Genomic DNA, 23,561 nt, shown 5'->3' on the forward strand with positions numbered 1-23,561 from the left:
TTGTCTGCTCATTTGAGCGAGCGAGCGAGTGCAGGATTACCTTCGTGACGTATGCGCCGAGGCCTGTCTTTCTCGTAGGCCTCGCTCCAGACCCTGTTCCTGGTCATTTGATTTCCTGCAGTGCTACAATTTATAGTGTGTATTTTTCTAGTTGGCTGACTAGAGTTTGCACGCATCCTGGCCTGAACAAACTTCTTACATTCCATGTTCCAAATCTCAAGTCTGGTTTTCATTCCCGAGTTCTGTTCCAATTAAGACAGTCCTGTTTCTGAGGCAAGTGTAGAGTATCCTGACTAAGTCTTGTTTTCCATGAGAGGGGAGGTAGCCCTCTACGCAACCCCCAACCTGGAGCACCAGAGACCTTGTATTTGGGGGCCTAGCCCTAGGAACATTGCCTTCTCTATGGCTCAGAGACTCAGAATCACATTCTTTAACTTTGTTGATATTTCATCATACCCACTAGATGTTTTTGATTTTAAAGATTTTATGATGAACATTACTTCTGCTGGGGTAGTAAGGGTCAAATTCATATTATGGAAGTTACTTGAAATGTCTGGTCTGAGCTATTACACAGCAGCATCTACAGAACCTGACAATCCCATCTTTTCAGCAACAGTTATAAAATGTTTGTTAAAAAGTTCTGCAACACTATACACATCTTTCACCAATGTATCATTTACTCTCAATGCTATTTGTCCCCGTTCATGTCTGGTTCTAAAGGTCTCCTCCTTCACTATATCCCATATTGTCTTTATTTTGTTATCTGATATGACTATCTTGTCCTTGTAATATATTTGCTTTGATGTCCGTATTATAGTCTTTAATATTTTGCAGTATTTCTTGTAATGTGCTATAGCATCAACATCAGAACTGTTTTGGATTGACAGACAGTTTTCTTTTTGTTTTAGAAGTCACCTCTATTCCTTGAATAATCCATGGCTTCTTTGTAGACTTTGCTCTAACCTTGGTTAGTTTTGGGGGAAAACAGTGTTCAAATAAGGTAAGCACTTTATTAGCAAAAGTGTTACATTTTTCATTCATGCCATGAGCACTGTAAACATCAGTCCAGTGAATTTCTCTGAGGAGTGTCCTAAAATAATCAATTTTTGGCTTATTGATTACCCGCTTGAGCTCAGACTTAACATATTTTATATCCTGTTCAGTATTAACACTAACAGAAGGAACTGCATGTCATGGTCTGAGAGGCCATTGACTATTGGTTTTGTAATATAATTTTGTTCATTGGACTTTTCTATAAAGATGTTATCAATGGCTGTTTGTGAGCAATTTAATACCCTGGTGGGGAACTTTGGGAATTAAGTTGAATGATAGTGTTATTAACTCAAATAAGTTCTTATTGGGAGAGTCTTTGAGGAAATCTACATTGAAGGCACCAGCAAACCACTATTTCTTTGTTTTTGGTTGTTAAATGGGCCAGTACAGCTTCAAGGTGGTTTATGAACAGATTAAAGCTACCTGCAGGTGCTCAATATACACTTAATATTATGAAGGATTGTTTTGTGAAATTCTACTTCTGTTACACATGCTTCCATATGCTGTTCAAGGCAAAATTTATGACTGTCTATGTTCTTAAATTTATGACAGTTCCTAAAGAATGTGGCAACTCCTCCTTTCTCCGTTTCTGCTCTACAAAAGTGAGATGCTAACCTAAATCCTGTAACACTTGGTCACTTGATGTTCAGAGAGGCAGATTATGTCAGCTGGGTTTGAGGACTCTTAATTCTTCTATGCACATAATTAATTCATTAATTTTATTTCTCAGTCCTCAAATACTTTGATGCAATAAAGATAGCTGACTGTTCACATTGAGTTAAAATTGGGTAGAATTGAAATTTCTGCTGATTGTTGAAAATTCTTAACCAACAGCTGTTTGTGCTGATGTAATAAGCTAGAATTATGTTTTTTGGTTTCTTTCTCAAACTGAAGGTTTGTCTCAATCCTAGGCTCTCTTAAGACTTGGTTTCTTTCTGTCCTCCCTACCCTAAAAAGGTCTTTTCTGAACCCTGTAACCACTGGTATTTTATAACTCATGACAGTGCCTCCCCCCTTTAACTTTCCTGCTATTTTCCCAGCCAGTTTACCCTTCCCTTTCCTGTTGAGGTGAAGGCCATGCCTCGTATGATCCCACCTATTGAGAGAATCAACAGGAACCGCACCCATGTGTGACCCTGCACCCGACATAAGCAGCCGTTCCAACTCCAAATTGACTCTCTTGGCAGAAGAGTTCAGATGAGGTCAGTCATGGTGCCCAAGAACAAATACAAACTCAACACTAGTATGCTTCAATGCTGATGCACTCTTTGCCAGGTCACACTCTATACTGTACCCAGGATCTCTGTCAATACTATTACCTGGCCCACCCACTATAACCATGGTGTCTTCCTTAGTGAAATCTTTGCAAAGTGATCCTAAATTCTCTGTCACCTGCTCCAGACCAGCACTAGGTTTAAAAAAATTGGTGACGTGGTATTCTGATCCTAGTTCATCCTGCAAAAGTTGGCCAACATCTCTTCCATGGGAACTACCTAACAACAACACTTTCTTTTTCTTTACTGATTTCCCTGCATTCTTACTTTTCAATTTGCTGCTGAAAGTCTGTTGTGCCCTGTCTACACCTGCAACTGCTTGAGGCTCACCATCTAACTGAAGCAACAGGTCAAATTTATTTTCCACATCCACCATGAAGCTGTCAGACAAAGTTCTAGGCCTGTTCTTCCTGTTGTCTGTTGCCACTTTTCACCTCTCTTTACCCTTCTCCCTCCTTAATCTGTCAAGATCTCCCCTGGCCTTGTCTAACTCAGCCTGATGGCCGGCAATTTTCCCCTCCTGTTCTAGTATCTTCCTATCTCTACTCCATATCCTACAAAACCACTAATGAGTCTCATTTTTTTCCCCTATTCCCACGCCAATAGTCACCCACATGGAAAAAACTACAGTACCCGTCACACCAAAGCCCCAACCTAACAATTCTACAGCAAGTCAAGCACTTTTCACTCATGACAAACATAATAGATTTTAGAATAAGTCAGTCCTGTTCACTAACTTGAATAATTATTCAATTGTCAGGATAGGATCAAGTGTTCACATGGTTTCCTAATTTGATTCCCAAAGGTGCATTCCACATTTGTATCAAGTCATCTGTGCAGGCTAATGCACAGATAATGACGCTGACATACTGCATTTCTGCCTAACTCCCTGGATTAAATCTTTCTCTGATGTGTAAGGACTCTGATTCATTTGGATTGTTTTGTTTCTGCATTATGTCTCACAACTTTTATCTTCTTCCTTCCTTATATCTACTTCTGCAAAAAATATCATAGATTTCAGCAGTTTTGAAAGGAATCCATCCCTGCAACAGTACTGCTACTCTGGCAGTGACAACCAGCCTTTTCCATGCTCAGACTTTGTCTTTGGTTAGCTTCTAGTTGTTTCTACGCTGCATTATTTGTGATGTTCACAATGTGACCTTACATTTCAAAAGCTATTAAAATAATTTATAGGTAATTTTTAGAACATAATTTAATAAATTAATTTCACATAGCAATCCTACAATTACTATTTTTCTAAAGTTGTATAAATCTTTTTTCAATCTGGTGTTTTGGCATCACAATTAGGTGGATCATGTTCATTTATAAACAATAACTACAGAATTCTATGAAATTTTGGTCAAACTGTTGGGTTTTATGTTGCGAAGATACATGGGCACAGGTATTCACACCTGAATAAGGCTAAACGACTCACTGAAATATTGTGCAGCAAGTTACAAATATTTAACAGTTCACCTGAAATTTTGTGCAACAAAATATACGTCAGGAAAGTTTTAAATTTCACAGTAACTATTCAATTCACACAATTCTTTGCCATTTCCATTTTATTGCTATCCCTACAACAGGAAACAGCATACATCATCCGTCTGAAAGGTTCTGAGACTGATTTTATACCTGGGATGTAAGTGACATCAGTGCAGCTGTGTAACAACATAATAATAAGGGGCAATGAAAAATTGGTTAGTGACCCAAAAGAAGTATGCGAGAGATTCATAGATCAGTTTAGTAAGATGAGTAAGGAGGATGTGATCAACCCTCCGCAGGTGCTAAATCCCAGTAATGTCAGTAATTCGTTCTTCCTGAGGTGTGTTTGAGAACAGGAAATCCTGAGAACCATTTCCAACTTAACCCATTAAGTCCCAAATTAATTTTTTATTCCTTAATTATAATGTACATAGTGTATGAACCACAATAAGTACAAAAATAGCCGAAGAATATTTATACATGCTGATATAATGGCTGTCCTCAAAATAGGACACTGGGATCTAATAGTATCGGATAGCATACTAAACTGTATTCAAGTCTTAACTATTTATTTCTTGTGAATTGGTACAAAACACTTCACACACAGTGTTACGTGGCATTTAACACAATATGTTTTTGGTTTCCCGTTGCATTTAGCTCTTAACTCATCTTCTTTGCGTGCTTCTTTTGTCAATCATATGACCAATTCCATCAAACCTGATGTCTGGAATCACTCTCAACTGACTTGATGGGTATTCCATTGGACGCCCAATATTCGGTCCTCCAGTGCCCAATTTCAGGTATGTAACTGTAACAGCGAATCTGAAATGCAGTAAATCCAGTGCATTTTTCCCATGTACTAGTCTGTAGAAGAGCCAAGCATTTACAAGGGCCATTTCCAGCACACGTGTAAATAGGACTCTGTACCATTTTTTCCCTCTAATTACCGTCACATATTTTCCAACTAATCAGTCATGGTGGTCAACACCTCCCATGTATGCGTTATACGACTTCAAAACGGCAGGTTGTTGCACTTGTGTCTTCTTACTTGCTTGTCTACTGTACCACGTAGCTGCTCCCAAAGGTTAAACTTTGTCAAAATTTGTACCAATTGTAATGCATCTGTTGTCGTGCCATTGAACAAATAAGACTTCACCATTCCTCATTCTCTGGTAGTCATAGTTTCCTCGAAATTCTGCTAGACAAGCTCAAGTATTGTGGCATGAGTGGGACAGTGCACAAATGGTTTAATTCGTACCTAACTGGAAGAGTGCAGAAAGTTGAAATAAGTAGTTCTCGTAACATGCAAAGATCAGCACATTCCTCAAACTGGGGAACTATCAAGAATGGGGTTCCACAAGGGTCAGTCTTGGGTCCTTTGTTGTTCTTATTATATATTAATGACTTGCCATTCTATATTCATGAAGAGGCAAAGTTAGTTCTCTTTGCTGATGATACAAGTATAGTAATCACACCTGACAAACAAGAATTAACTGATGAAATTGTCAATACTGTCTTTCAGAAAATTACTAAGTGGTTCCTTGTAAACGGACTCTCACTGAATTTTGATAAGACACAGTACATACAGTTCTGTACAGTGAATGGTATGACGCCATTAATAAATATAGACCTTAATCAGAAGCATATAGCTAAGGTAGAATATTGCAAATTTTTAGGTTTGTCCATTGATGAGAGATTAAATTGGAAGAAACACATTGATGATCTGCTGAAACGTTTGAGTTCAGCTACTTATGCAATAAGGTTCATTGCAAATTTTGGTGATAAACATCTTAGTAAATTAGCTTACTACACCTATTTTCACTCATTGCTTTCATATGGCATCATATTTTGGGGTAATTCATCACTGAGGAATAAAGTATTTATTGCACAAAAGCGTGTAATCAGAATAATAGCTGGAGTCCACCCAAGATCATCCTGCAGACATTTATTTAAGGATCTAGGGATATTCACAGTAGCTTCTCAGTATATATACTCTCTTATGAAATTTGTTATTAACAACCAAACCCAATTCAAAAGTAATAGCAGTGTGCATAACTACAATACTAGGAGAAAGGATGATCTTCACTATTCAAGATTAAATCTAACTTTGGCACAGAAAGGGGTGAATTATACTGGCACTAAAGTCTTTGGTCACTTACCAAATAGTATCAAAAGTCTGACAGATAACCAACAAGTATTTAAGAAGAAATTAAAAGAATTTCTGAATGACAACTCCTTCTACTCCATAGAGGAATTTTTAGATATAAATTAAGGAAAAAAAATAAAAAAAAAAACAAAAAAAAACAATAAAATAAAGTTGTTATATTAACTTAAGTATGTTGTTAAATTAACCTAATTATGTCATGTATTGGAAAATTCGACTCGTTCCACATCATTACGAAATATCGTATTCATGATCCATGGAACTAGTATTAATCTAATCTAATCTAATCTAATCTAATCAATTCGTTGCTGCTCAGTAGTGGACAGTCACCAACTCGATTCCCTCTGACAGTCCCAGTTGCTCGAAAACCCAAATTTCTCACATGAATCAGAAGATCTCTACTAGTGAAGAAATTGTCAAAGTACACACAATGATTCTCGGGTTTTTCAATGCAGTCCAGCACGTTTAGGACTACTCTTGATCCCGATAGTAGGTCATCCCTTGCAGTATCTTCTGGATCCTTTCCACAGTATAAATCAAATTTGAAACACTAGCTACTTGCTCCACAAAGAGACCACAACTTATAGCTAAATCTAATAGGCTTGCCTCGGATAAACTGTTTCAGCCCACTTCGTCCATAGTATTTGACTATCAATTTGTCAATTGACAAATTTTCCTCAAATATTCCAAATTTTTTAAAAGATTCATTTATCATTTTCAAGAGGGGTCTAATTCTGAATCCGCGATTGTGCTTGTTTTCATTGGCTAAGTCATTATCTTGAAAATGAAGCAATGTTTTCAACTTCTGATATTTATTCCTTGACATAGCTGTCTTTATAATTGGTATGCCAACATCTTCATCTTCAGACCAGTGTAGCTTCTCAGCAGGGAGCTTATGGTAGCCAGCAAAAAGAAGAAATCTGACAAAGACCTTCACTTCTTCAACTGTGAGGATAAAATCCTGCATATTCTTCATATTTACTGCATATCTCACAGTTTCTTTCACTATAAACTCGTATGTTTTCGTTCATCAGTTTTTCAAAAATCTCCTTCGGAGTCAAGGAAGAAAGTTGTTCCTTCAATTCCTTTCTCTTTGTGCTGATGTCATGCTCAATAGTTTGAGACAGCATTGTATAAACTGGAGGTGTCTTTTTCCAATTGCTTTTCTCATCAGTAAGACGTCTCTTTTTCACTTTACTTCTGGAAACTTGGGATGTACTTGGCAGTGAAGTTTTACATACAGTTTCTTCGTTATTCTCTGATGCAACAAAATGTAATTCAATAGCCGCTGGCACATCTGAGACTTCCACGGTTCCAGTAACATCGTCTGGACCTTCTTCTTCGTCGGTCGTACAGTCTACTTCAGGAGGACATACGGTGATATCAATATGGTCCTGATCATCTGACACCGCATTATAGAATGCGTCACTGTTTATTATTTTTTCTGTTTCTTCGTTAGTGAGATATCTATCTCGTCTGAAGGCCATTATAATCTATATAAAATGAAATGAAATAAAATGTAATAAAATAAATTGAAATGAAAGAATAATACATTAGCACAAACTACAGAAAAGGGAATGTGTAAATACCTCTGTCCATCTGGAACTGTATTATGTACTAATGGGTAACCGAAACCTGGTAAAATTACCACGTTCTAAAAAGAAAATACATCAGCAGTAGCAGAGTTTCATATTCGAACGTGCAGCAATACAAATAATTGATATGATAACACCAAGTCCCAGTGTCCTATTTCAAGTACACCAAATTTTATAACAATGGAAAACAATGAATATAACTCCAATTGAGCTAACAATGCAAGTAATTTAAAAGACACATTGTTGACTATAAATAATCACAAAAAGATCTTTGCCACATATTCCAAATATTACTAAACTGTCGATAAAGTAAATACCTGTAATAACAAAAAGTGTGCCTTAGTATTCAATAATCAATTAATGGTAGGATTTATTGCTTTTAGTTTCCTGTAAGCATAAATTTGTTATAAAAATCAACAAATGACGTAGAACAGTAATAGTTGCAAATTAATAATTTATTGTGTATTTATAAACAAATATGTGCTCTGTCCTCAAAATAGGACACTGGTACTTAATGGGTTAAAAGCAACTACATCCAGTGGCTGGGATGACATCTCAGCCAAATTTCTGAAAGAATGCAGTAATGAGTTAATAAAGCCACTGTAACATTTAATAAACAGCTCTTTCAGACAGGGGTCATTTCCTGACTTGTTAAAAGTCACTGAAATAAGACCAGTGCATAAAAAGGGAAAAACTACTGATGTACAAAATTATAGGCCTATTTCATTGACATCAGAACTTAGTAAGTTGTTGGAAAGGCTATTTCTTGATCAAATGGAATCATTTTTCTCTAAGTACAATATATTAAAAAGTTCTCAACACGGTTTCAGGAAGGGCAAGTCTACAATAACAGCCATAGCTACATTTATTCAAGCAGTATTGAATAAACTTGATGATGGAAACAAAGTTATTGGCACCTTTCTAGACCTATCTAAGGCTTTTGATACTGTAAATCACTCCATTCTTCTACATAAGTTAGAAACTTATGGGGTCAGAGGAGTGGCATTAGATTTGTAAGATCGTACCTTGCTGACAGGAGACAATGTGTTAAGTTGTATCATACAACCGGGGGACTTATACAAGCAGTAAAATCATCTTATAAAATTCTTAACTGTGGAGTCCCTCAGGGAAGTATTATTGGGCCTTTTCTGTTCATTGTGTACATCAATGATATAGTAATTCCAAAAAATGCAGACCTTGTGAATTATGCTGACGACACCTCCTTCATAAGCTGGGGCCCTTCAAAACACCTAGCAGTGCAATATAATATGAAGACCCTCATCACAGAATATATGACTAAAAATAAATTGGCATTAAATAAAGAAAAGACAATTCTAATGGAGTTTATGCTAAATTACAAATCAAGACAAGTGGATACTGAGCCAGAGTTATCAACTGAAACAATTGATAAACATAAATTCCTGGGTATTATAGTTGATGAACATCTTGCATGGAAGGAGCACATCAGCTACATGTGTAAAAAAATCTCGTGTAATACCTACCTGCTAAAACGCCTTTCTAGTATAATAGCGTCACCATTCTTAAGACAAATCTATTTTGGTATTATACACTCCCACCTACAATACGGTATTGAGATTTGGGGTGGGGCACCAATGGTATACATGGATAGGGCTTTTAGAGCCCAGAAGAGAGCAATTAGGATAATAGCGAATATTAGTAAACGTCAATCCTGTAGAGAATACTTCATTAAGTATAATATACTAACAGTGTATTCATTATATAAGTACTATACTGTTTGTAAAAGAAAATATGGAGCACAGTATAATAAATAGTGATATCCATAGTTATAATACAAGGAAAAAAAGAGGATTACCACATAAAATTCATAAATAAAAAGGCAACCGATCACAATCCATTTTCTGCTGGAAGATTTTTTACAACAGACTGCCAAATACCATAAAAATGTTAAAAAGAAACATATTTAAAATAAAATTAAAGCAGCTGTTAATTGCTAAATGTTTGTACTCCATCAAGGATTTTTAATGTTGTATGTACTTTATTTCTACTACTAAACTATTATTATTGTTCATGTATGTACTGACTGACTATGTCCATGACTGTAAAAGTTATTATGGACAAATAAACCATTATTATCATTATTATTACAGTGGCAGCTTGGACTAATAACTGTAAACAACAGATGACCATTCAGCCAGTCAGTTCTGAGCAGGCAGCATTACCCACAGGACATGTGACTGTAGTATGTCACAAATCGTGGTGAAGCAACAAGCTAAACATCTCTAAATCAAGTGTTCAAGACACTTTTCAGAACGTTTTGAAGAAGAGACAAGTGTGTGCAAGGTTTGTCACACACACCTTGATAAATAAATAAATGCAGACAATTTTTTTCTGGAGAGAAACATCACACGTGATTAGACTTGGTGTTACCAATATGAACCTGCCACAAAATGACCAAGTGCAGAATGGGTCTCTTATGGTTTGCCAAGATCGAAGAAGGCAGGAATGTGATGCACAAGTTGAATAATATCCCAAAGGACTTTTATGACAGTTTTACAGGGTTGTATGAACATTCTGTGCATTGTACTCAAGTGGCAGGGGGGGGGGGGGCACTATGCAGAACAGTCTCAGTATTAAAACCACTCTTCAACTTTTCTTTACTTTTTATTAATCCAGTCTCAAAACTTTTTGGACTGATGGAGTAGATGAAGAAATAGACCAAGTAGAAACCAAAATGCTAATGTTCTCAAAGATTTGGAGATATCCACTACCATACAACTTTATAGCACTCAATGGCATATATTTCATCATTTAAAAAAAAGTAATGTCCTGCCTACAGTGAGAGCTTTAGAGATGGAACCCAAGCTCAGATTATGAAAGGATACAAAACGAAATTAACATCCCAGCATTTGCCTGGAGTGATTTAGGGAACTCAAGGAAATATCTGTATAGCTGGACAGGGATTAGAATGGTCATCCTCCCAAATGTGAACCCTGTGTGCTAACCAATATCCTATTGGCATTGCAGTTAGGTGAACAATGTGCCTTTAAACAATGCTGTCAAAATATTGTGCTGAATCAGAATTTGATTGTTTTGTTGTGGCTTTAACACTCATAAGGACTGGCAGTGCAGGTTCTGATGGTTGTGCCAATCACTCACAAATGTTGACGCAAAACACGAACTAAATAATGCTTGTACTCTTTGACATAAATGCTAGACCAAAAAACAATATAAAATGCAGTCTATCATCACTGTGTTCCAAATTACTCTGTCCAGTGAACTGAAACTTATCTTTTGCCTAAATGCCGTCATTTACATATTTGATGTATAATACAACACTCGCTACATCAGTTATACTACAGTCTATTTCTAAAAACTCCATTCATTAATTCACTCCTATTCACATTAGCACCTCACCATCCAGCAAGAGACAATGTTTGTTTTCTCAGTCACTATTATTCACTAACCAGGAATCGTTTCTACAACTGGATTCAAAAATCTTCACTCCAACATATCTCAATACCCATTTGCTGTTATCTTGATGCCATTTGTAATTCTCTCCTGTGTCTGCTGTCTTATCTCCTTTGACCATCTTCTTTCTTTATCTTATGCTTCTTCATCCTGTTATTTCCTTACTTATTCTCTGCTTCTACTTTTTCTTCTGCTGCACGTTATGATTATTTTGGCTGATGATAGATAGTGATAAGGTGCACTGCACTACAATTTCTTTTATTCAAATTATGTAATGTACCATTATCAATCACGTAAGATCATTCTACAAATCCGATGTCCAGCATCCTTTATTATTTCCCTGTTGACGACACCTCTCTTGGGCAATGCAAGAGGATCCGACGTAACGGAAAATGGTTTGTGTTCACTGACCATAGCCTAATGCCAACAAAACATCAAAAAAGCAGTAACTCATGTTCATTGCTTTGTTCCATACTTTTGATCATGTCTTGCAAGTGATCCATTGTGCTATATCTAATTCCTTTATTTGATTAAAACCTAAAAATGTTTCTCGATGTGGTTAGAGACAAATTTTGTAAGTATCTACACTCTTGGAAATGGAAAAAAAACACATTGACACCGGTGTGTCAGACCCACCATACTTGCTCCGGACACTGCGAGAGGGCTGTACGATCACACGCACGGCACAGCGGACACACCAGGAACCGCGGTGTTGGCCGTCGAATGGCCCTAGCTGTGCAGCATTTGTGCACCGCCGCCGTCAGTGTCAGTCAGTTTGCCGTGGCATACGGAGCTCCATCGCAGTCTTTAACACTGGTAGCATGCCGCGACAGCGTGGACGTGAACCGTATGTGCAGTTGACGGACTTTGAGCGAGGGCGTATAGTGTGCATGCGGGAGGCCGGGTGGACGTACCGCCGAATTGCTCAACACGTGGGGCGTGACGTCTCCACAGTACATCGATGTTGTCGCCAGTGGTCGGCGGAAGGTGCACGTGCCCGTTGACCTGGGACCGGACCGCAGCGACGCACGGATGCACACCAAGACCGTAGGATCCTACGCAGTGCCGTAGGGGACCGCACCGCCACTTCCCAGCAAATTAGGGACACTGATGCTCCTGGGGTATCGGCGAGGACCATTCGCAACCGTCTCCATGAAGCTGGGCTACGGTCCCGCACACCGTTAGGCCGTCTTCCGCTCACGCCCCAACATCGTGCAGCCCGCCTCCAGTGGTGTCGCGACAGGCGTGAATGGAGGGACGAATGGAGACGTGTCGTCTTCAGCGATGAGAGTCGCTTCTGCCTTGGTGCCAATGATGGTCGTATGCGTGTTTGGCGCCGTGCAGGTGAGCGCCACAATCAGGACTGCATACGACCGAGGCACACAGGGCCAACATCCGGCATCATGGTGTGGGGAGCAATCTCCTACACTGGCCGTACACCACTGGTGATCGTCGAGGGGACACTGAATAGTGCACGGTACATCCAAACCGTCATCGAACCCATTGTTCTACCATTCCTAGACCAGCAAGGGAACTTGCTGTTCCAACAGGACAATGCACGTCCGCATGTATCCCGTGCCACCCAACGTGCTCTAGAAGGTGTAAGTCAACTACCCTGGCCAGCAAGATCTCCGGATCTGTCCCCCATTGACCATGTTTGGGACTGGATGAAGCGTCGTCTCACGCGGTCTGCACGTCCAGCACGAACGCTGGTCCAACTGAGGCGCCAGGTGGAAGTGGTGTGGCAAGCCGTTCCACAGGACTACATCCAGCATCTCTACGATCGTCTCCATGGGAGAATAGCAGCCTGCATTGCTGCGAAAGGTGGATATACACTGTACTAGTGCCGACATTGTGCATGCTCTGTTGCCTGTGTCTATGTGCCTGTGGTTCTGTCAGTGTGATCATGTGATGTATCTGACCCCAGGAATGTGTCAATAAAGTTTCCCCTTCCTGGGACAATGAATTCACGGTGTTCTTATTTCAATTTCCAGGAGTGTATATACACACATACAAAGGGTATATGACAGGCCCTACGCCTCCAGTGTTAATCAGTTCTATTGAATCACTATAATCTCCTGGCACTTTTGCTTTTTTCATACCTGAAATGGATTCACTCATATTAACTAGCATAACAATGAGCATGTCATTATTTTCATTATTAATCATCTGTGCTTCTGAGTCATCGCTTCAACTTCCCAAAGTTTTAAAGAAATCTTATAATGCCTACACAATTTTCTCTCTGCCATTGGTTACTAAAAACATTGAGAGTGAGAGAGAAAGAGATCATGGTACAAGGCAATTCTTAATGAGAAGGTGACAGTTTTGATGAAACAATAATAGAAACATTACATTATATATTGAACTTAAATGAACAACTTGGAAATGTTTTTGATGGACTGTGAGAATGCACTATGGAAATTGGTAAGAGAAACAACTCAATTCTATAAGCATATGAAGAGGTCAAAAGATTTCATCATTTTAAATGGTGGTAACTGCCAGCATAGTGCATATATCATACAGGATGCAGATTGAAAATGCCAACAATTGAAAGTGGAAATACACTATGTAATTGAAGTGTTTATAACTATATATTTGACTCAATGGCCCTTTCTTTAAATAGGTTAGTTTCAAGAGGAAACTGGGTGCTTTGTGAGCAAACTAAAGAGAAAACTAGTATAGTGATAGTAGTAGTAGTAGAACAACGTTAGTGCTTGTAATTGCATAAAAGGGTAAAGATTACTTTTTCAGTAATAGAAGGTTTTTCTTTCTGGCTTGCAGAGATTACTAATTAGTTTTATACACAAATATATGGGGCTAAAAGGTCTGTTTAAGTCATCAAGATAAAAGGCTTTAATTGTCAAAGAATACACAGAATATACTTTGATGTTATATTACTGGATATTCGGATCCCCTAAGTTCACTCGGAAACAGCATCAGATGGATCTACATTCATTGACAGCAGCAATTCCTTTCCCATTCCCTGCTGGTTATGATCTCTTTATGACCACTGTTCTTGTGCTGTGTTAAATGCCTGCAAGTGGTATACCATATTTTGTAGACACACTGGAGAGTTCACATTGATACACCATCATATCAGGATGTTTCATTCTTTGTGGGGTCGTGGGCATGCCAAAGCACGATAACTTCTTTTTGTCACTCTGTCTCATCTCAAGGTGCCAACTGTATTAACTTACTGCCACGTACACAACATTTCACTGCCATGACGTAGCTCAGTAGGATACGATCTCATGACCACCTCTTATAGGTTCTAAAGTCTCACTAGTACTTCTGAGCGACCAGTGTGCTCTTCTAAGGGAGTGACTATTATTTTGCCTTGTTATTGTAGAAAATGATTGGTAGTATCTGGCAGCTTAAATAACTGGAATATCTGCTCGTATCTGGTATAATTCCTCTCCTCTGTTCACTTTCAGAAAGTGTACAGCACCCATAACACCAATGTGATGGTGGTTTTGAGAATTTATAATTATGAAGGATTAGGTGTTTCAATAGCCAAAATCAGAGAAGGTACAATGTGATTGGCTGTTCTCAAGTAGTCATGTGACCACAGCAGACAAATTTGCACACACTGAAACAACTGGAGGGTGATTGTACAGGTAGGAACAATTCATAATGCAAATATTAGCTTTAACCTGCACAAGTAGTTTGAAAAACAGGCCAGACACTACAAAATTATGAAACATGTTTTCAAAACAAAACAGTCAAACCGTTTTTTGTTAAGTCAAACTGTTTTTTGTTAACAGTCAAACCGTTTTTTGTTAACGCCCCTGAAGAGAAAAATGTTTGTTTTTATTTCCAGATATAAAAAGAAGCACAAAAATCTTATTTTAAAATAAATATTGCATTATTCATTAAAAATGTAATGGGACACCCAGTTTTAAAGTTAGACATTTCCGTGTTTTCATACAGTCCAGTTTCCTTTCTGTACATGAACCTATTCTCATACAGGCCCAACAAACTGTTGTCAACCTCAGGTCTGATATCTGCTGCTTTGTGCTGTGCAGCCATTTCCCTAGTATCCTGTGATACTCAAAATGGTTCATATTTCTCACAACCAAAAACCTCCACTGGACTGGATCAACTACTAGTTGATCAAATCATCCAGCCAAAAGAGACAGGTCATAACATGATGTCATAGGAGCAATGACGTATATGACATAATCTGCTATTAAAAAATCATCCATAAAATACTTGAAAATGGCCTAAGGCCGAAATTGTGCAATCGTACAGGAAATAAAGAGAATGGCAGCTGAAGGCTTCAAGAAATCTTCCAAAAAATTCATCACAGCTGTGGACCCTATCACATTGAAAATTATATATTTACATCTAGTTCTCACTTAAAGAGGAGTAGCCCTATACATTATCAGCATTTATTGTAAATTAACTCTGTTTACGAGTTTGCTAACAACTATAATTAACATCAAAACATATTAGAAAAATAGTAATTTTTACCACACATTCTTGTGTTGTCTTAATAGTAATCTTGTTTTGTGTATATGTTTCAATTCTTACAGGAAATTAGCAGCATTTTAGCTCAACAGATTAAAAGATAATCAGCAGGTTTAATTTAGTTCTTTGCTCACTGCATCAGCCAAAATGCACATCCGCTGTGAATGCGGTTCTTGAATATGGGATGAGATGGCTGGAAACCATCCTGACTGCTGTTATATGATGGGCAGCTACTGCGAATCATGTGTTGGAAGAGCCCCTGAGAGTCATGTACTTGTGATATCTGTACCAGAGGTACCTCAGAGTGCTACCTCTCCTGTGGATCCTGTCTCCTCTGCAGAAAGTACAGGATCCGTTATTATCCGTCTACTTGACTGCGAGTGGTGTCTACGCATCTTGCACATGGTGGACGGGCACCAGGGAGGACTCAGGGTGCAGGGTGTTGTACCGATCCCCCTAACCAACAAGTCTGAGGTGCTGTCTTTCACTGAAACTGAGCTAGTGGGACTCAGTTCAACTGTTCTGGGGAAACTGTTCTGTCCAGTGCAACAGGAGGCAAAAGCAAAAGTATACGGGTCTATTGATCATTGGGAGTTCAAACATACAGTGAATGGTGGTACCCCATAGGAAAATTGCAGCGAGGGACAGGAAAGGACACCAGGTGCCCTCAGTGTGCGTGCCTGGGGGCCTCATTCAAGAAGTTGAAGAGGCTACTCTGGCAGCCACTGAGGGAGCAGGGTGCAACCAACTGCAGATTGTGGCACATATTGAAACAAATTATGCCTGTTGTCTGGGCTCCGAGGTCATTCTTGTGTCATTCCAGCGACTAGCAGAGAAGGTCGTGAAGACCAGACTGGCACTTAGAGTTCCAACAAAGCTCACAATTTGCAGCATTGTCCCCAGAAATGATTGTGACCCTTTGGTTCTGAGTCGAGTGGAAAGTCTGAACCAGAGACTTCGAAAGTTCTGTGACAAGCTGGGCTGTGAATTCCTGAACTTGTGCCATAGGATTTAGATCTGTAGCGTCACCCCCCTAAATAGGTCAGGTGTGCACTACACATCAGAGGCTGCTACTCAGGTAGTGTGTGGAGTGCACACAAGGATTTTTTAGTTTAGGCGACTCTCCATCCAATAGAGATAATGATAGCTGTATGAAACCCAGAAGTATCAGTGTAACATCACAAGAAATGCCTCCTGCACGTGAGAGTATTAAAGTCCTAATAGTAAACTGCCGAGGCATTCACAACGAAAGTGTCAGAGTTTGAAGTGCTCATGAAGAGCAGTGAAGGTCATGTAACGCTAGGTACAGAAAGCTGGTTGAAAACAAATTGATAGCAGTGAATTTTTGGGGAAACTTTAAGTGTTTATTGAAAGGATAGGCAAATGTGAAATGGAAGTGGCGTATTTGTTGCAGTAGATAAACTCAGATCCACCAAGACAAAAACTGAAGCTGCAAATGAGATTGTTTGGGCAAGACTCAGTATCAGGGATGGGGAAAAAATGACAACGGGATACTTCTATTGCTCACCAAACTCATCTCCTGATGTAACTGAAAACTTTAGGGAAAACTTAAGTTCACATGTATATAAGTTCCCCAATCACATGTAATCATCAGCAGAGACTTTAATTATCAAACAATTAATTGGGAAAATTACAGTTTCATTAGTGGTGGGCATGATAAGATAGCCTGTGGAACTTTACTAAATACCTTCTTCGAAAACTACCTAGAACAGATAGCTAGAAACACCAATCATGATGGAAATATATTGGATGTAATGGCAACAAATAGACCTAATGTCTTTGAGGATGTCCACATTGAAACTGGTATCAGTGACCATGGCAACAGTGATTACCAAAGTACAAAGGACAACTAATACAAGTTCAAAGATATATGTTCGGTAAAGTAGACAAAAAATCAGTGGTGTCATATCTCAATGAGGAACTTGAAACTTTCAGGACAGGTCAGGAGCATGTACAGGAACTTTGGCTCAGGTTTAAAAGAAAAGTGGACCATGCACTGGATAGATATGTAACCAGTAGAACAGTTCAAAATGGGAAGGAACCTCCACAGTATACAGTCACTGCAAAGAAACTTCTAAAGAAGCATACTTTACTGCATAATAGATATAAAAGTAAGCAAAGTGCTATGGATACAGAGATGCTGGATGAATTTATTTGGCTGTCAAGAAAGCAATGCATGATGCCTTCAATGTCTACTGTAGCAGCATATCAAGTGGTCTTTCGCAGAACCCAAAGAAATTCTGGTCAGACGTAAAGGCTGTTAGTGGCATCAGAGTTAATGTCCATTCCCTTGCGAATGAGGGTAGCAAAGTACAAGCTGAAATGCTTAACTCCATTTTCAAATGTTCCTTTACAAAGTAAAACCCTGGAGAATTGCCCCAATTTAATCCTCGTACCACTGAAAAGATGACTGAATTACGTATTAGTGTTAGTGGTGTTGAGAAACAGCTGAAATCGTTAAAATTGAACAAAGCTACAAGTCCTGGTGGAATCCCTGTCAGAGTTTGCCCCTCTGTTAACTATAATCCATCATAGATTCTCTGAACAAAAAACAGTGCCCAGTTCTTGGAAAAACGCACAGGTCCCTTCTACATAATGAGTAATTGAAGTGATCCACAAAACTACCGTCCAGTATCCTTGACATCGATATGCTGTAGAATCTTACAACATATTCTGATCTCAAACATAATGAGTACCTTGAACAGAATGACCTCCTCAATGCCAGCCAGAATGGATCTGGAAAACATCATTCATGTGAAAGCCAACTCACATTTTTCTCACACAACATACTGAAACCTTTGTATCACGGCACCCAGATAGAGGCAGTATTCCTTGATTTCCGTAAAGCATTTGACTCAGTATCACACCTACATTTATTGTCAAAACTAAGATCATATGGGTTATCAATTGAAATTTTTGACAGGACTGAGGACTTTTTGGTAAGGAGGACACAGCATGTTATCTTAGATGCAATGGTCTGATGTAGAAGTAACTTTTGGTGTGCCCCAGGGAAGTGTGTTGGGACCACTGCCATTCACGTTGTAGAGGAAGTCTCACAAAAGACACACAGGAGTGGCCCACAGGTCATGCGGCAAGGCCACCAGCCGCCACCACTGCATCTGCCAGCCACCGCCACACCTGACTTTTGTACACTAGTCTGCCAGTAGTTGGTTGCGCATGCACTTCCCGAGTTAAGCATAAACAATGCTGCCATTTCATTAACTTTATTTACAGCAGGTGCTCAAAATGGTGCCCATCTGTGGTAAGAGCAGCGTGGCATCTCGTGAACACATTAGCAAACACTCAACAAATTTCGGCTGCCGAGATCTAGAAAATGACTAGCCAAACCCTGTCTTCCAACTCTTTGATTATGTGGGGATTGGTTGCATACACCTTGTCTTTTAATATTCCCCAAAGATAAAAATCATGCAGATTTAGATCTGGAGAATGAGTAGGCCAGTCAACTATTCTATCATCATAAACACTTCGTACTGCTGTCATAGAAGCATTGGTGATGTGTGGTCTTGCCTTGTCCTGCATGAAATAACGGTACATCTTTTTGTTAGCGTTGGTTCTCAAGAAAAAAAAGGATGCAGTATATTGATGTATAAGATGCAGTATATTGTTTACATACCTCTCAGAATGTATTGTTTCATGGAAAAAGATTGGTCCAATAATTCGTCTTGCACTAATTGCCACCACACTTCTGTTTTCACATCATGCAGAGGTGGTTGTAATGCATGAGGATTCTCAGAGCTCCAACACAGATTGCTCTGAGAATTTACATGCTCTGACAAATGCGGCATTGCTTCATCAGAAAAAAAGTCGTCTCAGGATCAACTTCACCATCATGCACACACTGTAACAGCCAGTTGCAATAACAATGTCGAACAACAGTATCTGAATTCCTCAGTTGATGCACTACTGTTATTTTGTACAGTTTCAATTTCACTTTGTGCACAGCTCTATGAGCAGACGTTCTTGACACACCAGTGTGAAGTGCCAAGCAGCACATAGTTTTTCTCAGACTTCTTTCCAAGGCCTCCCTTTCCTAGTCTAATTTATTTTCGGTTAAATTTCTTGGTTCTCTAGGCCTACGTTTGTGTAGCACAGATCTAGCCTCTTGAAATTTCTTCACTAATCTGTGTAACGTCAAACCATTGGGAACATGCTCACCAGGAAATTTTCGTATGAATTCAAGCTGACCTACCATATATGATTCAGTTTTCGCATAGTCCAATAAAAGATACACTCGTTGATCCTTCTTGTATACCATAGTGAATGGAAACTTGACAGAAAACTCAAAACAACACCCGAGCACAGTATTGAAGACACTCATACTGTGTTTCTGTCTGAGGACTGGGCCCAACAACATAAGGGCAGGGAAAGCCCCAGATTTGAAGCAGTATCAGTAATGACATCTAGCAACAATGTTTGAAGTAATTAAACCTGACAAAAAAAACTCAAAATAAAAAATCAGCACACTCAGTCACACAGTGTAGGGGCCACGCACAAAGTATTGGTTCTGAAAACTATGCATAGCAACAACTGGCAGAAACAGCAGCAACAGACTGAAGGAACTGAATTGGGAGGCTCTTGAACACAGATGTAAACTATCCCTAGAAAGTCTGTTAACAAAGTTTCAAGAACCAGCTTTAAATAATTACTCTAGGGATATACTACATCTCACTCACATAGGGATCATGAGGATAAGACTGGTATAATTGCTGTATGCACGGAGGTATTTAAACAATCATTCTTAGTACGCTCCATACATGAAAGGGACAGGAAGAAACCCTAATAACTGGGAGCGCACCCTCTGCCATGCACCTCATAGTGGTTTGGAGGGGTGGGGGAGGGGAGGAGGAGGGAGGGAGGGAGGGAGGGAGGGGGGGGGAGAGAGAGAGAGAGAGAGAGAGAGAGAGAGAGAGAGAGAGAGAGAGAGAGAGAGAGAGAGAGATGGGGGGGGGGGGTTGTTTTTGTTAAACTGCGAGGATGATTCTGTCTGAAAGCTAAGCACTTTTCAATGTGCTGTATCACCACTTAGTGACCTATCCTCATACGCATATTACAGTCAATCCTGGATGATCCATCATTGCATACATCCTCCACACCCTTCCTATATTACCTTGGCTTCTTTGTTACATTGAGTTAAACCATAATTTACCTCCTCCTCGTATGTTGCACTGAGAGCAATCTGACTGACTGCCTTTTGCAGATACCGTATTTACTCGAATCTAAGCTGCACCTGAAAAATGAAACTCGAAATCAAGGAAAAAAAATTTCCTGAGTCTAAGCCACACCTGAAATTTGAGACTCGAAATTCAAGGGGAGAGAAAAGTTTTAGATTGCACCTCCTAGTCAAAACAAGGTTGGTTCATTGTAACATAAGACACAATTGCGGTCGAATGAATGACGATACAGCTACAGTAGTTTGGTTCGAGTCGTAATCTTAACAGTTAAGCTTTACCAAGTAGCTATTGCTATGTGTCAGGCGCTCCGTCCGTATGGATATGGGTACCCTTCCTTTTTCATGTGCTTCATCTGGTTTGAATCGACTGCTTATTTTGCTTTGATATGATAAGTGCCGTTCTCTTTGATATAGGTGTTTGGGTCACTCTAAGCTGAAAATGCATTGTATCATGCATTGTTTGTCGCATTCTGATAATGAGTGTTTACGACCTGTCGCCGCTTGCAGCATGGCTTGCTTTTGTGCGCGCTACCACCACAATGGCAAGAGACTGCTATTTGTTGGTACTTACACTGCTGCTTTGTTTGATAATGATCAACAAGAAGCAAATAATAGACTGTGTGTGATAGATGATGTTCTGAACGAGAGTTTAGCGAAAATTTTTCTCCATTTGAAAATCTTTGCAGATGCCTCTTTAGTACGTTACATTCTGCACAGAAATTAGTCATCTTAGATTTAAAAATCTAGGCAGTTGCTGTGCTTCATTTATGACTGTATCACTATTGAGCATAAGAATAATACAAATATAAACATGACATGATACGTATATTTTTCTGCGTTTGCTGTTGTCTCACTCTAGTTTCGTAGTTTATTAGGCAGACAGGATTTAAATGAGATATCAGCAAATACGAAAGAATATATGGCATAATGTTTACATTCTTCTACCTTTTCTTTTAATTTATTTACTGATGCATAGGTTTTGGCACCAGTATTTATCTTTGTGCCTGCAAAGCGTGCCTGTGTAGCGGTGCATATATTCGACGGCAGAAGTTAGTTGTGGTAGCACCTACCAATATTTTTCAGAACTTCCGTTTGCTTTGCACTCGATTCTAAGCTGCAGGCAGTTTTTTGGATTAAAAAAACCAGAAAAAAAGTGCGGCTCAGATTCGAGTATATACGGTACCTTCTCCAGATTATTCCAAAAACATGAAAGTATATTACAGAAGTTTTGTGAAACACTGGATATGTTACCATGGATGTATCTACTACAGCCCAAAGTTTTTAAAGTAGTAAACAATTTAATGATGGATGAAATTAGTGCCATACGATGTAAATCTTCATCAGGTAGAAAAACAAATGTACACAACTATAAATCATGAAAAAATTGTCTAATATAATAAAAAAATTGTGGTCTTTCCACTGGAAAATTCATTAAGTGAACTTTGTTTATTAATTTTTTCCTGACAAAATGTTGAACAATGATATAAAATATGTACATACATATTCATATAGAGTAAGAAAGTGAAGAGTGCTTAAGGCAACCACTGAATTCTGCACAAATCAAGGAGAACTTTTATAATCAAAAAATATGCTCTTTCATCCATTTACTCTCTTGCATGACACATCAATGACCAGAGCTTTCTTCTTTTGAAACAGAAAGAGATATTTCTGATATGCTTGCCAAGCCTAAGACTTGACATCCATTCCTGTTTCTATAAACTACATACAATTAAAATCTGTCACATCACAAAGTTGAACTGTTTTGATTGTACTATGACATCAAAGTATTCAGTATATAAACATTAAATTGTATCTTTTTACAAATCAACTGTATAATAAACAAAAAATGTAGTAAGTGGTCATTCAGGTCCATTGCCTCGGGCCAAAATATACTCGACAGTTTGTGCACAGTTTTCTAGAACTCCATTAAAAACAATGCATTGTATTTACAATTGTACATAATTCCTTAAAACAGGAATTGCTGAAAAATTACTATTGTACTCATTGCAACTTAAAATCTATTCTGATTAATAACAGAACACACAAAAACTACATAAATCTAAAATTGCATCTTTAAAATAATCCATTTTGATTGACAAAATACTGGGACAATGACGGAGTAATAGCGTACATAACACTGAACACACACAAACTAATAACTTACTGGACAGCTTGTTATTACTGACTGTTGTTATCTGCTTCAGTGGCATAGTCAGGGAGTATAATGTTATCCTGTTCATTTCCAACTATGGCTATTTCTGACAACACAATCCCATTTTCGGGGGCTACAATATTGTCTGTGCTAATGATAATTGTTTCTGGTGCTCCCTCCCCAACAGAATGGAATGATTCAAAGTGCTGTTCTGTTTCAAACTTGTTATCAAAGACTACTCCACATAAAGCACAAGCATAGCTTTCAGCTGGTGCTGTATCCTCTTGTATAGATTGCTGAGAAACAGTACTTGCAGCTGCACCTGGAATTATCATTTTTGCTTGATCTGCACGACTACTGTGAGCTCCTCTCCCACTTTTCACTGGCACATCTATTGGAACATCAGAGTCCTGTAATAGTAAAGTTAACCAAGTAATTATTAATTTCTTTCCATAAGCATCTATAAAAGTCATTAAGAAATGTCTTTATGCCTTAGACAATATGAGTAGCATAACAGGAGAGACCCCCCCCCCTTTCCCTTCCCTTCCCCGGAGGTGGGGCAAAATGTTTATTACAGAGGCATCAGAAATGATGAAAAAAGACACATAGTGCATAACTTAAAGAGCTGACTGGCTTTCAAATAATGCAATTTGTTTAAAAAGATTGGAAGTGGAAGGGACATCACTTTCAAGACTGTGGGGTAACT

General features: G+C 38.8%; 2 protein-coding genes across 5 annotated transcripts in view; both read right to left on the reverse strand.

Moving 5' to 3' along the window:
* Positions 1 to 4,477: 4,477 nt before the first annotated feature.
* On the reverse strand, positions 4,478 to 7,463 carry LOC126260658 (piggyBac transposable element-derived protein 3-like). Its single transcript, XM_049957994.1, has 3 exons — positions 6,971 to 7,463; positions 6,583 to 6,921; positions 4,478 to 4,620 (listed from the first exon to the last, which is right to left on the reverse strand). The coding sequence occupies exons 1-3, from the start codon at positions 7,461 to 7,463 to the stop codon at positions 4,478 to 4,480; spliced, it is 975 nt and encodes a 324-aa protein (XP_049813951.1).
* Positions 7,464 to 22,130: 14,667 nt separating this feature from the next.
* Positions 22,131 to 23,561, reverse strand: part of LOC126259493 (zinc finger protein 250-like) — a 171,906-nt gene continuing 170,475 nt past the window's right edge. For all 4 annotated transcript variants that reach the window (XM_049956336.1, XM_049956337.1, XM_049956338.1 and 1 more), the window contains one exon: positions 22,131 to 23,265. In XM_049956336.1, the coding sequence (XP_049812293.1) occupies positions 22,882 to 23,265 (384 nt within the window). In that variant the 3' untranslated portion in view covers positions 22,131 to 22,881. The remainder of the gene's footprint in view (positions 23,266 to 23,561) is intronic.

This window comes from Schistocerca nitens, chromosome 5 (genome assembly GCF_023898315.1).
Source record: "Schistocerca nitens isolate TAMUIC-IGC-003100 chromosome 5, iqSchNite1.1, whole genome shotgun sequence".
Lineage (NCBI taxonomy): Eukaryota > Metazoa > Arthropoda > Insecta > Orthoptera > Acrididae > Schistocerca > Schistocerca nitens.

Coding starts and splice junctions, on each gene's coding strand:
- LOC126260658 (XM_049957994.1), bottom strand. CDS start 7,463: ATGGCCTTCAGACGAGATAGATATCTCACTAACGAAGAAACAGAAAAA. Junction 6,922..6,970: donor AGTTTATAGTGAAAGAAACT/GTGAGATATGCA, acceptor TTATCCTCACAG/TTGAAGAAGTGAAGGTCTTT. Junction 4,621..6,582: donor GCTGAAACAGTTTATCCGAG/GCAAGCCTATTA, acceptor TCGCTGTTACAG/TTACATACCTGAAATTGGGC.